Source organism: Odocoileus virginianus, unplaced genomic scaffold (assembly GCF_023699985.2).
Source record: "Odocoileus virginianus isolate 20LAN1187 ecotype Illinois unplaced genomic scaffold, Ovbor_1.2 Unplaced_Scaffold_12, whole genome shotgun sequence".
Classification (NCBI taxonomy): Eukaryota; Metazoa; Chordata; class Mammalia; order Artiodactyla; family Cervidae; genus Odocoileus; species Odocoileus virginianus.
In genome coordinates this window covers 702530-717376 of record NW_027224274.1, presented here as the reverse complement: position 1 = coordinate 717376, position 14847 = coordinate 702530, and the positions used below count along the sequence as shown (strand labels likewise).

The 14847-nt window shown below is 43.1% G+C and overlaps 2 protein-coding genes and 1 pseudogene across 2 annotated transcripts in view; 1 reads left to right on the top strand and 2 right to left on the bottom strand.

Annotated features, from left to right (window-relative positions):
• Window positions 1–1469: 1469 nt before the first annotated feature.
• LOC110149708 (induced myeloid leukemia cell differentiation protein Mcl-1 homolog pseudogene) lies at window positions 1470–2422 on the bottom strand (annotated as a pseudogene).
• Window positions 2423–2725: 303 nt separating this feature from the next.
• On the bottom strand, window positions 2726–2881 carry LOC110149710 (putative ribosomal protein eL39-like 5). Its single transcript, XM_020912290.2, has one exon. It carries the CDS (start codon window positions 2879–2881, stop codon window positions 2726–2728), a length of 156 nt encoding a protein of 51 aa, XP_020767949.2.
• Window positions 2882–6983: 4102 nt separating this feature from the next.
• Window positions 6984–14847, top strand: part of MPZL1 (myelin protein zero like 1) — a 78796-nt gene continuing 70932 nt past the window's right edge. The window contains exon 1 of the mRNA XM_070462742.1: window positions 6984–7285. Within this exon, the coding sequence (XP_070318843.1) occupies window positions 7195–7285 (91 nt within the window). The 5' untranslated portion in view covers window positions 6984–7194. The remainder of the gene's footprint in view (window positions 7286–14847) is intronic.

Here is a 14847-nt window from a genome sequence, read left to right as displayed (position 1 = left end):
GGATAGGAAATAAACAGTAAGTTAGATAAAACATCAAGTCTGAAACCTATAGAGATGCCAATGTAAAAATCTGAAACAAAGTTCAAGAATCATTAATAAAAATGAAGTTAAGTATTTGTTTTATTCAGACGCTAGGCTTAGACCTGTGTTTAACAAGCAAGCCTAAATAATAGCACCATGGATAGACTATAGCTTGCTTTGCCAAGCCATTATTGTACAATTTATCAAGCAAATAGGGGTCAAGTGTTTCTCATCCACCTGATGAGATTCTTGAGGCCATGAACAGAGTCTTGTCTGATAACAAGTCCCATTTGGAACAGTTGAAAATCTTTTAGCAAAAGCTTTGAAGATGAGCTCATGAACTCAGTTTAAATTGCACCAGTTAAGTTAGGTCAAATGGAAGGAACTCAAAATAAGTAGTTGCCCAATCAGAGCCCATCATCTGAAAGTCATCAGCCAGTGTGTTCCGCCCCCCAAAATAAATCTCAAAACCTTGACTCAATTATTGAAAACCCAGGTGTAACAAAGTGAAAGGATTAATTTCCATTAATTTCTCAGTCCCAGGTTAAAAAAAAAACAAAAAAACCCCAAACAGCATTTTAAGAAATACTTACCCAAATCAAGATAGGAAAATTAAAGCCTGCATAGTTATCAAAATTGTTGTACTACACCAGGTTGCATACAATTACATCAGCTGGTTCTGTATACAATCTAGTATTGACTAGAACAAAGATTAGAACAGAAAAGCTGTAAGAAACAGGTTCCTAACTATAGAAGCTGTAAATTTAAGGGTATGAAAAAATGAAAGTAAAATTTTGTTTTATCTCCTTTTTGATTAATACTACTCTGCAAGAATATAAGCAATTTTTACAGACCAATGCAACTTTTTCAAAACTCAACATTCCAAATTTGTGATTCTATTCCAACTTTCAGTATTCTTGGCCATGACATTAGGCAAATAAGAATCGCTCAAACCCAGCCAAAGCAGAACAGGTATAAACATCCTGAGCATTTGGTCTATTGAAGAATCACACCTGGGAAAGCTAACTACAGAGGAAAAAACTTCCCTTCACACTCTGCGGTACAATACTGAGGCTTCTTGTCATAGTTCTATTACTTGTGGCTTAAAATCAATTTTACATATGCCACTGGCATTGTTAGTGCTTCTATTTTAACACTATAGAAGTTTATGAATTCAGTGGGCATATCTATGACTAGTCAGTCCACTGGCCAATTTCCTGTTCTAGGTAAAGTCTCTCCACTCTAGCATCTTCACTAAAACTAAAATGTCCATCTCCATAGCTTCCCAAAGTTTGCCTGTTGCTGAAACGGAACTCAGCTTCTTTCAGAGACTGACTCTTCAAGGGAGATAACTTTGCTCTTGTATTTATTCCTGTTAGCCACAATCTTCCTGTCACTTGGTTTTATCCATTGTTAGATGATGGCCTGCACAGCGTGACGTCCAACTTCACAGATACGTGTGAGTTCACAGCGGTGATTTTGGTGGCTGTTTTGGTGGCTGAAGAGTCAATTATTGCACTTAAAAGGCCATCTTATTAGATATGCCAAACCAGCTCCTACTCCGGCAACCCCTGCAGAAGCCAGCAGCACGTTTCTGAAGCCGCCTTCTAGGTCCTCTACGTGGAAGAAGTCCACAAACCCATCCCAACCTCTTAGTTTGACTATCCAGTCTTGTTTTGACCTTAGGAGAACATCTGTGATGCTTTCTGCTAGTGGTTCGATGCAGCTTTCTCGATTTATACTCTTCAAGTGTTTGGCCACAAAGGCATCAAAAGAAACAAGAGTCACAATCCTGCCCCAATTTGTTACTCCGTCACTGAAAACATGAACCAGCACTCGAGACAAAGATTTGACATCGTCTTCGTTTTCGATGTCCAGTTTCCGAAGCATGCCTTGGAAAGGCGTCTGTGGTGGCGCTGCACCCCATCCCCGACTGGTCGCCGGGTCTCCGACGCCCTCCTGCTGCTGGCCCCAGACCCACCCAGGGCCTTCGCGGCCTTGGCGCCGGTTACCTGCGCCCGGAGGTACTGAGGGAGAATCTCCAGGGGCTGCCGGTATAACGCGTCCTCCTCCTTCTCTGCTGGAGCCTGGACTGTTGTTGCTGGCTCCTCCGACCAACGAAGGTAAAGGCCGGGCGGCCGGCCGCTTCCCGAGAGGGTCTGACTCGCGCCCGCCCGGGTCCTCCTCGGCGACAGGATGGCGTCGGAGATGGGGACTCCATCTCTTCAGGCCATCTATGTGTTTTCACTCGATCTGTTTTCCTCAGCTGGAAAATCTGTTTCTCATTCTCTCCTTTGACCTTCTCAGAAAGAAATCCTTTAACAAATTACAAACCAATTGTGTGTGGTATATAACTGGGTTGCAGTCTTATCTCTTCTAATCATTACTTGTTAGAGGACATCAACATTAACAGCAATACTGAATTCTACTGTATAACTGGCAAACAATTGTTATGATTGGTGTCCAATCGTCCCAGTACCTTTAAGGCATGGATTCTTAACTATATTTTATTTATTTTTATTTTTTCCCCCAAACAATGTTTCCCATATTTATATGGACCTCTCCTGAGGAAACACCAAGAGTCAAACTTTCCGTTTCTCCCATGAGCTGCTCAGACAGCAGTGAGTTCTCACTACTGTGATTCAAGCAAGGTGCCAGTGACCTTGCCGTAGCATAAATGAGTGCCAGTTGTTATATGAGGCTCTTAGAGACCCAACTTGGGTCTTCTCCAGTGTCTTTTCTTGGAGTTATACCTGATTTTATTACCAGTTTTCATTCGAATCCATTGGGGAATGGAACGATTCTGCTTTTGTTTCTTGGTCAGAAATTGCTTGATCTTCAAATTCTTGTGAAAAGACATGGGGAGGAGTAAATTCAACCACACAGAGGAAAATGGAGAAGAGAAAAGAGCGTCTTTACTGTATTTTAAATTCCTAAATACTTAGCATTGAGGCTTATGCTGGCAAAGCTGGTGCTCAATGACTAATTGCTGAATGAATGCAATATGTTCCAAATCCCTTAAAACTGCAAATTTTGGTACTTGGACAATCAGTATTTGTGAATCGCAACTCTAACAAATAACGAACCAGATAGAAAACTACAAGTAGACAGAGTGACTATCCTAAATAGGCCTATTTATTTTATTTCATGTACCATTCATTCAGTTTATTCATTCGATTGCTGATTCATTCAAACATTTAGAGGCACTATGTGTTGTTAACGACACTCTTAAGTTGTTAACTTTCTACTTTTGGTTTGGCGTGAGTAAATTATAGTTCTGGGGTTCTAACATTCAGACCCCACCCTTTGTTTTATTTGAAAATGTCCTAACTTGAGTCTTCAGTTCTTCTTAGGTCCCAAGACAATGAGGATAAGAATACCCTTTAAAAATATTCATTAGTTCTAGAATCCTGCAGAGTTTATTCATTAGAACCTAACTGGAAAAAAAAAACGTGCTCTGGACACTTAAGAAGTTTCCGTTTCTCCTGGAAATGAGGAAATTACAAAATATAACTCATTAGATAAAATAATGTAATCACTTCAGTTTTCTGGGAACCTCCATTTCCACAGTTACCAAGAGGTCTGTTTTTATGTTCCCCTTTCCCACTTGAACTTATTATTAAGTTATGATCATTTTAGGCTTTTATTTTTCCTATTTCTTCTTCTCTAGTGATTGCAAGGGTTTGTCTTTTATTCTGCAAGTGCCACTAGACTATCACATTTCCTTCCCAACAATGATATAGGAAGACTGACAGTAACAAAACTCAGGCTATCAGTTGCCCGACTCACAGTAAGAAATGTTTCTATCCCAGCGAGAGGAATGCCTGTGATCTCTCTCCAGAGCACATCTTTCCCTCATAGGTGAAGCGGAAGTTGTATTGGGTGAAGCACCCTCATAGGTGAAGCATAGGTTGTACTGGGGTGCAGGAAGACAGAGAGTCTTGAGGAACATTTTTCCTGGCCACAGTGAATGAAGAAGCCTGGTGACACATCCCTCTCCTACACAGTAGACCCTAAAGACCCCGTTACCGTGTTCTCCCGACTTGTGCCTCCATGCCCAGGGGCACCAGAGGCACTCGAACTCGGATTTTCAGATTTTCAAACCTTTCCTAGGAAAGTGCAATCCCTTTCCTGGATTGAGACGTCTCTGTAGAAATGTTAATGAAACTGATTTAGCTCCAGATAAATCTTTCTCACTGTGGCCTGGATTCTTCTTTGACTCTATCTGATATCCATCAAATCTCAGTGCTCCTGGAATGGCTTGCTATCACCACCCACAGATCACAGCATTCCAATCTTCCTCTGGCAACAGATTTTAAAATACAAGGAGGGAGAGAATACCACTGAGAGTACAGGAATTGGAAGAGAACTCTACTACAGTCACAAAGATGTTGGAAATTTTGGCGCCTGACACTGTCTTTTCTACTTCTCCCATTAATTCCTGCTCTAGAAAATTCTGCCCATATATATTTGCTAGCACCAGCTGCTCCTGAGTGCCTCTTATCTGATCTCTATTAAGAGAAGACTTAAAGCCCTGAGATGTTTCCAAGGCCAACCCTCCTTATTGCACTTACTCTATACTACATGGAGCAGGAATCTCAGAGGCCAATGGATCTGTGCATAGATAACTCTTATTAGACAAGACTTTCTTCTTATTGACTCTGTAGGCAAAATTCTCTCCAAGAAGTCCATTCCTTTCAGAGGTGACACAGCCCATTAAAAAGACTTTTCTCATCTGATGGAAAGTCTTCAATTGATTCTGGCTGTATGCCTGGACTGACTGAGCTGAGAAGAGGGGTTTCCAGGAGGAAGAAACAGGTATCTAAGGAGGAGGAGGTTTGTTAAGTGAGACTCTCAAGTGCACAATAGTGATTGAAAATCCAAAGGGTGGTTTGTTTTCCATTTACTATCTCTACAGAAGGATCCGAAACTAGAATGCAAGGACTATGGCTAAAACAACCTCACATGACTTTTTCTTTGTAACTTCTCTCGATTAATTTAATAAACATTCATTCATCTATTCACTCAGCAAATATTTATAATCTACTTATGATCTGATATTGGTTTTTTTGTGGAAACACTTTGCCACCCTTGCAAGTTCTGATTTCATGGTAGCCTCTCCTGTTGCTTCCTTGGGCTCCAGAGCTACATATCTAACTGCCTTCAAATTGACCATCTGGGTTTTCTCAGAAGTTTCAGCTGTGTTTAAAGCCCAGTTTATCAGCTTTCCTCACAGACCAGGTTCTCTTTCTGTTTTTTTTTTTTTTTTTTTTTTGGTGGGATTTTTTTTTCTTTATATATTATATTTTATTGAGGTATAGTTGACTTCAACTATACTTTGAAGTATAATTCTCTCTTTCCCCTCTTTCCCTCACTTCCCTGAAGTTCCAAACCACAAAGGATTAACCCACTGATCCTTGCACTTGCTTTCTTATTTCTGAGTTCGCTTTTCCTGTTTCTCTCTGGTAAAGATTTATCCAGCCTATAAAATCCACTGCAAATGCTATTTCCTCAGTGCATCTTTTCTGGACACCTCGTGGGCCAGTGGTTCTCAGAAGAGGAAGTTATCTGTATTGAAGTACCTCACTGGCAGTACAGAAGCTTTTAACATGACATGTATCTTTGAGGGTCACTGTCCCTGTTGGCCTTATATTTCTTCTTGATTCGACCTTCTCTTTAAGCACTGAAAAAAAAAATTTAGTTCAGTACTTGCTTGCTACACTGACTGGTAGACTCTGTGCTTCTTGAGAGTAAAGCCTGGGTATTCTACATCTACAGCACATAGTAGGTGCTCACTTAATGCATTGTAGTCTTTCCATCATATGGCATTCCAAAAACACTTCATGAGGATCTCGCTGACAGAGAAGTAAGGTGAAATGGTGTTTTCTTGTTTGTTTAGTTTTCTCTCACTGGGACTAAGGTAATTGCTATCAGTCTGCCATACTACAAGGCTAGCAGGCTAAAACAGCAAAAATATCAGGAAGGCTGTTCATAAGATTGACTTGAGACAAAACCCTGAAATGAGGGGCTGCAGGGGAGCGCCCCCACCCTGCTCTTCTCCCCCTCTCATCCTAATTGTCTAATACTTGTTTCCTTCTCTCACACTACAGGCCTCCCACCTGGATCCTTCCTTTTCTTCGTACACCCTCATTTTTCTTGTGCTCCTGCCCTTCCGTTTTCTCCCTTTTGTAGGGTGTTCTCATAAGGACCCTTCCAAACACTTTCCAGAATTTTGGGGCAATCAGTAAGTGGCAGACACTGCTTTGGACCAAGCTAACCAACTGGAACCGGCTCAGACATGGCACTTCAGTTAGGAGGGGGAACTTGCCAATTTTTGATAAATCGAGGGACATTTACAAGGGCAAAACCCCATCCACACGTGCTCCAGGTAGTAGGAGAGAATTCCCAGTTCCCAACGCTTCTTAGCCAAAAGTGGGGGAGGGAGGGTTCCTTAGAGGAGAGTCAGACAAGATGGAGACTTCTTTTTAAGCTATTAGATTTCTCAATTTGCACGTAAATTATCTGAATCCAGGCAAAACAGACCTGGGATACAGGGCAAGGGGGGAAATGTGTTCTATCCAGACGACTGAATCAGAAGTCTCTCCCCATCTCATTCCTTTTTTTTTTTTTTTTTTTAATTGTGTAAACGAACTGCTTCTTTTTCTCTAGGTGAGGCTCAGAGAAACCGAGAAGAGCAGAAACGGAGGCGAAGACAATGAAGAGATCCGGGGGGCTGGGCGCTCAGAGACGCAGAGGAGACGCGCGCTGGCCAGAGAAGACGGGCGAACAGCCACGCAGGCAAGCAGGCAGGCACGGGGCTCGGCGGCGGTCGCGTCGGACGGCCAGGGACCTCCACCGCTGGCAGAAGGAGCCCTGGGTGGGACCGCGATGGCGGGGCCCCGCCTGGAGAGAGGGAATGATGGACAGTCGGTGCCTTCCAATCGCGTCCTTCAAAGTGTGCGGGGCAGGCCAATGAGCTGACGGCTGTGGCCGGCGCGGGGCCCAGGCCCTGGCACACTGCTGGCAGGCTGTGGCTGGGGCCGCGAGCGGGGACCGCGGCGTGGAGGTGCTCGCTGATACCGGCGACGACGAGTCCAGAGCCCTCGGCCAGGAGCCTAGCCAACTGCAGTGGGGACCCGGGCCCAGGGCGGCGGCGGCTGCGGCGGGAGGACGATGGCAGCGCCCGCCGGGGCCGGAGCACTGATTGCATCCCCAGACCGCCGGCGCTGTCTGTGGTCGGTGCTGGCGGCGGCGCTCGGGCTCTGTGAGTGATGCCGGGGCCGGAGCGGGGGCGGCGGGACCTGGTGGCCGGCCCGGCGCTTGCGGGGCACAGGGCTGGGGAGGGGGCGCGGCCTGCTTGCCCTGCGGCCCGGAGAACTGAGCTGGCGGGCGGGGAGCGCGGGCCCCGCAACCGGCTGGAGAGGCGCGGAGCCTCTTTCTTCTTCCTGGATCCCTGCGTGTAGAGGAGGGGGGGAGAATTCCCTACTTTGATCTTTCTAGGGGGCCGTCTGGGCAGCGGGCCGTCTGGGCGGCGGGCGGCTGCCTTGTGCCTTCGCTGAGTCGCCCCCCTTCCCCGCTTGGTGACTCTGGGTCGCCCAGGCCCGACTGGGATTCCGGTTCAGGAACCCGGGCTTCTGGCATTCTCCACCTTTGGGAGCCGGCGGAAGGCTGCAGGGTTTTCTTCTGTGGGGCCTTTGTTGGTTTGTTTCCCTGTTGAACGACCTTTGTTTTGCCTTGTTGGTTCCATTTCCAGTGCTCTCCAACCCATTTTTAAGTCTCGGAGATGAAAGGGTCCCGGAGTTTCATATGTCAATCTCTGTAACCTGCAGAGCACCAGGAAGAAATTAGCATTACTTCTGGGTTAGGGTGCAAAGAGCTGAAATACCACTGGAATGACCTGGCTTAACAGTTTCATGAAATCCATAATAATTCCAGACATAGTCACCATAGTTTGACAAGACATAGGATATTAAAAGGCACATCTGTCTTTATTTAAAAAAAAAAAAAATCTACATTTTTTTCCTTTGCCAGATATCATAAGTGAGATAATAAGGTTAAAAACCTCAGGCTGGATTTACTGAATTGGATGAATTGTTTTAGGGACATCTGCAGTGGTGTCTGCCATAGAACGTTTTTGTGTATTGTTGCTCAAAGCAGTGAACTTGTTGCTGTCTCAGAATGTGGTTAAGTTATGGTAATAAAGAGAGGCAGCGCCTAAGAAACTGCGGAGATTTGTTCATTTCTTTGTTTTGCCAAAATATCAGTTGCATCACAGTATCTGAACATGAAAAACTCAATAATAACTTTCATAGAAAAGCCCTGTAATGTAATTTTTGGAGCCAGGAAAAATATTTAATGAATGACTTCAGGAGCTATAAAGTATAAATGTAAAAGTCCCTTCACTCTCTGTGGTTGGTAGGTGAAGATATACTTTGTATATATAAGACAACCCATTCTGTATAAATGTCTCTTCTGAAGGCGGGGGGGAAGGTTAGGAGCATGTGTTTTTTGTTGGTGGTGGTAGTGATGATAATATTCGTGTTTTAGTGAACAAGTAGAAAATAGCTTAAAACTAATGTGTATCAGAAATCTTGTTTATTCAGACGGAATTATTATGCATGAGAGGCTGACCTCTGTCTTTATTGAGGACAAAAACAGTCAGAGAAATCTTAATTAAACTCAGAGTATTAAAAAGTCGCTGAACTGAAGAAATAAATATTAATGGATACTAATACAAAAAGGTCATCAGAATTACATCAGGACATAGTTAGCTCTTCAGTAATGGAAGATGAATGCTGATGTCTGAAAGTCAGCAGCTGTTGTTATTGGTTAATTTTAGAAAACTACTGAATGTCTCTTCTTTCAGGCTACCTTTTCTTGTCATGAATACTATATATAGCAGTTCATGTTTTACAGAAAGCCTTCTTAAGTTTGATCTAGATACTGTTATTCCACAAACATTTACTAATCATTTTTTAATTTTCGGTACTAAGCACCGAAAATATTCTAGGAAAGATAGTCCCTGGCCTCACATAATTTGCAGTTCAGTGGGAGAAAAAAAGTGTGATAAGCAATAGAAGTCTTTCATTAATGGTTTGCTATAAAAGCACAGAGGAGAGTCATCATCTCACACTGAATTTCAGGCTGCTAAAAGAAAAGGATGCTTGAACTAAGTAGGTATTGGGAGAAAACAGTATATGCAGAGTCATGAATGAACCTGTTGGTCAGTCGGCATGGTGAGAGGTTGGAGTGTGTAGAAGAGATGGTGGGAGTTGAGGCAGGAAACCCAGCCAGAGGCTCTAACTTCCAACGGACCTTATCTGCCATTTGTAAGGCTGAATCTTATCCTAAGGGCATAGAGAGCCGATGAAGGATTTCCCTGACTGTTGAGATGTGAAGGGTGGGTTTGAATGATGTGAGGCTGAAGAAACCAGAATGTTATATAAGAAACAATAGCAGGAGGATTGAAGAGCTGAATTAAAATGGTGGGTTATGAAGAGAGGACATATCCACAAACTTGTTAGAAAGTAAGTTTGATGGGGCTTGGAAATTGATTTGATGTGGACTTAGAAGAGTAAAATGATCCTAAGTTTTGCGCTTAAGAAGCTGGGCATAGTTCTGCAAAGTTATGCTTTTCACAGATGAAGAATATGGGATGAGGGGAAAGGAGTGTTGGAGGAAGAGGATGATGAAGTTACTTTTGGATATGTTGAGTTTAAGATGCTGTTGAAATATCTCAATGGAAATGGGACAGTTGGGTAGATGGTTCAGTTGGGTAGGTGAGGAGGAAGTTCTGGAAGGAGGTATGGATCTGGGAGGCTTTATGTGGGTAGTAGTTAAAGCTGTGGATTGCTTGGATGAGGTCAGCAAGGGAGAGAGTCCTGGAATGAAATAGTAGAAGGCCAAGAACAGAGTTCTGGGGTTATGGAACCTGAGAAGGAGACTCATTGAGTAAGAGAAGGACCAGAAGAGTGCTGTCTTGGAAACGGAGAGTGTGAAGTTTTAAGGGAGTCTTAACAGTGTCAGATGAAGAGTGTGAACACTTCAAGTATTCACTGAATTTGGCAATTGGAATGTCTTTAGTAAGCCTTAGGTAGGCTTGAATACACAGAACATGAAGAAGAAATCTCAGTAATTTGCACCACCCACTTCAATAAATGGCACGATCATCCATCTAATTGCTCAACCCAGAAATCCACCCTAGTTAACTTCCTATGCTTCAGTCCCCACATGCATTCGGTTCTCCCATCTCCAAAATACCTCTAGGACTCACCCACTTTTTTTTTTCCCTTCACCCACTTTTTTCCTATTGGTCTACTCCTAGATTTTTGGTCGCAATCACTGTCATTTCTTGGCTATGTTACTGTGGTAATAGCCTCCCAGCTGGTCTCCCCATTTCCCCCTTGCGTCTTTTTAGTTCCTTCTTTACACAACCGCAAGAATGATTTTATAAAAATGCAAATCAGTTCATGTAGCTGTCTTGTTTAAAATTCTTCATGGCTTCCCATTGCATTCTGAATGACATTCCAACTTCTCCCCGTGGCATACAGTTGATCTGGCTTCTGCCTGCCACTCTGACTTCAACTTTTGCCCCTTGCTCACTATATTCAAGCCATGCTGCCTTCTTTCTTGGAGAAGGAAATGGCAACCCACTCCAGTATTCTTGCCTGGAGAATCCCGTGGACAGAGGAGCCTGGTGGGCTGCTGTCCATGGGGTCGCACAGAGTCGGACACGACTGAAGCGACTTAGCATGCATGCATGCATTGGAGAAGGAAATGGCAACCCACTCCAGTGCTCTTGCCTGGAGAACCCCAGGGACGGAGGAGCCTGGTGGGCTGCCGTCTCTGGGGTCGCACAGAGTCGGACACGACTGAAGCGACTCAGCAGCAGCCATCTTTCTGCTCTCCGACACTCATTCCCGTCTCAGGCCCTTTGCCCCTGATACCTGATGTGCTCCTTCCTCAGAACTGCCAGAGCTGTCTCATTCTCATCCGCGAGGCCTTGACCTAAGTGTCGCTTCCTCAGAGAGGCCTTTTCCAATCACCCCATCCAGTGGGCCTCCCTGTTTTTATTTCTTGGCCCTTTGTTTATGTCCTTACTGTAATTTCTCAGTTTGCTGGTTCTCTTTTCTCTTTCACTAGAATCCAGGACACAGATTGTGTTGGTCTTGTTTATAGAAGTATCCCGAGGGCTTAGTGTAGTGAATATGATAGATAATAATAAATATTTATTAAATGGCCAGGAGGCTTAGGCATGTCTTGATAACAGTTTATTAGTAATTTGCTTCATGTGTTAGGATTTGGCCTGGCACATAGGAGGTATCCAAGAAATGTTTGTTGAAGGAATATTTTTTCCAAGTTGATTTTTATGCATTATCTGATAGTTTTCATTCTAAAGAATGTTCTAAAGTACTAGTTCATATTCCTCAGATATCTATGGAATAAGTTAACATTCTTCGATCACTTTAAGCACTATAGTTCTACAATTACTACTTATGTGCTATAATTGTTTTATCATGTTTGTTGTAGTATCTAAGTTTTATCAGTAAAACTTGTCTGTTTTTTGGTGCTTGTTGCTGTCTCAAATGCAGACTTGAGACACTTCTGCTGTAGTTCAAAGGCCACTAATCTCATTACCAATTCCCTCACCCTTTTAGTTCTTATTTACTAGTTGGGATAATAAAATAAAAATTTAGTCTTTTTTTTTTTTTAATATTCTAGCACACATTTTTGTCTCCAGGGTATTCAGTGGGCTCAAGAAGCTGCCAAAGAAAGAAAGACAATATTAAATGAAAGATATATGTATAAAGTACATAAAATGCAAATTTGTGTTTTTACAAAGTCTTTATTCTTATTCAACCAAATAAACACCTTCTGGGTGCCAGGCACTGTTCAGGTACCTTGGATGCAGCAGGGAGCCTAGATTCTAGTGGGAGGTGACAGACTATTCAAAGAAATAATGAATACCAAAGGGCAATTGGTCCTTTGGCGATCACAATTTAAGATATTCACCAATTGTGAAAGTTTGCAGTAAAAAAAGAGACTTTTCTATTGTACCTGCAGTGCTCCCGATGAGGGGGCATGAGTTCCATCCCTGGTCAGGGAACTAAGATCCCACATGCCATGCAGTGTGGCCAAAAAGAGAAAAGAAAAGAAAAGGAGAGAGAGAGAATACTATTGGCATTACAAAATAGATGTTTTTTAAACTTATGAAGGATCCACTGTGGGATTTCATTAATGGTTGCTCTTTCCTACTGAGTTTAAAATGTGATTTAATTGGGGGAAACATGATATACAGTTTTTCAGAAATATTGCTGCCTCCTTTCTACCTGGTAAATGCTGGCCTACCTACTAAGTATTTCTCACATTCCTTTCTATTGTGACGAAGGCTGATTTAGTGTAGCCTTCCTCACATTTCTCCTGGATGAGTAGAATCTTCTAATTGGAACCCAGTTGTGTTTTTACTGAAGTTGTATCTTTTACCTGAGAATTTGGATTCTCTGTGTAGGCTATGCATCTCACATGAACCTAAACCTTGCAAAGATTATTTTTTAAAATATTTTTTGACATATACACACTACTATATTTTTTATTTATTTTTATTTATTTTTGGCTGCACTGAGTCTTCAGTGGTGCATGCAGGCTTTCTCTAGTTGCCGAGAGTGGGAGCTACTCTTCAGTTGCGATGCACAGGCTTCTCATTGCCGTAGATTCCTTTGTTGCAGATCACAGGCTCTAGGCACATGGACTGCAGTAACTGAAGCATACAGGCTTAGTAGTTGTGCCTTGTGGGCCCTAGAGCATGGTTGTGGCACACAGGCTCTAGACTGTGGGTTCAGTGGTTGTGGCACCTACCCAGACCAGGGATCAAACTCATGTTCCCTGCATCGGCAGGCAGATTCTTACCCGCTGCACCGCCAGGGAGGTCCCACAAGGATTTTAATCTTGCTCTCCAAGACTATTGGTGTCATTTTTTGAAAAAGAGAATAAATAGTTTGCTTTGACATGGAATTCATTATAGGTCAGTTTGGTCTTTCTAGCTTCCATTTAAGGAACTTTAATTATTAAACAAACTTGAAGCATTGTCTGAAGTCTCAAGTATCTTGAGGCTCTTGGTCTTGCTCCCTAAGGCTGGTGAGATATGAAGCCTTTGCATATCTTGAATGATAGTCCTTTCTTCCTTTTCTACTTTTGTTTTGCCAAATATTTGACATTAGCAATGCCCAGAGTCACTGGAATTTTGGCTGCTTAGAAGGTGGAGGTCAGTTGGCTTTGTGATCATTCAGTTCAGTTCAGTTGCTCAGTCGTGTCTGACTCTCTGTGACCCCATGGACTGCAGCACGCCAGGCTTCCCTGTCCATCACCAACTCCCAGAGCTTGCTCAAACTCATGTCCATTGAGTTGGTGATGCCATCTGACCATCTCATCCTCTGCTGTCCTCTTCTCCTCCTGCCCTTAGTCTTCAAATGAGTCAGTTCTTCACATCAGGTGGCCAAAGTATTGGAGTTTCAGCTTCAGCATCAGTCCTTCCAATGAATATTCAGGACTGATTTCCTTTAGGACTGACTGGTTGGATCTCCTTGCAGTCCAAGGGACTCTCAAGAGTCTTCTCCAACACCACAGTTCAAAAGCATCAATTCTTTGGTGCTCAGCTTTCTTTATAGTCCAACTCTCACATCCATACATGACTACTGGAAAAATCATAGCTTTGACTAGAGATGGACCTTTGTTGGCAAAGTAATGTCTCTGCTTTTTAATATGCTGTCTAGGTTGGTCATAACTTCTTCTTCCAAGGAGCAAGCGTCTTTTAATTTCATGGCTGCAGTCACCACCTGCAGTGATTTTGAAGCCCAGGAATGTAAAGTCAGCCACTGTTTCCACTGTATCCCATCTATTTGCCATGAAGTGATTGGACTGGATGTCATGATCTTAGTTTTTGAATGTTGAGTTTTAAGCTAACTTTTCACTCTCCTCTTTCACTTTCATCAAGAGGCTCTTTAGTTCTTCTTCACTTTCTGCCATAAGGGTGGTTTCATCTGCATATCTGAGGTTATTGATATTTCTCCCAGCAATCTTGATTCCAGCCTGTCTTCCTCCAGCCCAGCGTTTCTCATGATGTACTCTGCATATAAGTTAAATAAGCAGGGTGACAATATACAGCCCTGATGTACTCCTTTTCCTATTTGGAACCAGTCTGTTTTTCCATGTCCAGTTCTAACTGTTGCTTCCTGACCTGCATACAGGTTTCTCAAGAGGCAGGTCAGGTGGTCTGCTATTCCCATCTCTTTCACAATTTTCCAGTGTTTGTTGTGGTCCACACAGTCAAAGGTTTTGGCACAGTCAGTAAAGCAGAAGTAGATGTTTTTCTGAAACTCTTGCTTTTTCGATGATCCAGCGGATGTTAGCAATTTGATCTCTGGTTCCTCTACCTTTGAGACCATTTGTAGTGCCTAAATTGATAAATTGTCATCTTCTCCTGGGACCTTTATATCTTCGCCATTAAGCCTCTATTTATAATCTTTTTGAATGCATGTGGGCTGCTATAGAAGGGCTTCCCTGGTGGCTCAGATGATAACATGTCTGTCTGCAATTCAGGAGACCCAGGTTTGATCCCTGGGTTGGGAAGATCCCCTGGAGAAGGAGATGGCAACCTACTCCAGTATTCTTGCTTGGAGAATCCCATGGACAGAGAAGCCTGGTAGGCTACTGTCCATGGGGTCGCAGAGTTGGACACGATTGAGTGACTTCACTTGACTTGGGCTGCTATAATTTTTTATTCATTTATATCTTTACCTTGGTTCCATTAGGGCTTTATCCAAGAAGAGA

What these genes read in the sequence shown, in the direction of transcription:
- LOC110149710 (XM_020912290.2), bottom strand. Translation starts at nt 2,881, where the DNA reads ATGTCTTTTCACAAGAATTTGAAGATCAAGCAATTTCTGACCAAGAAA.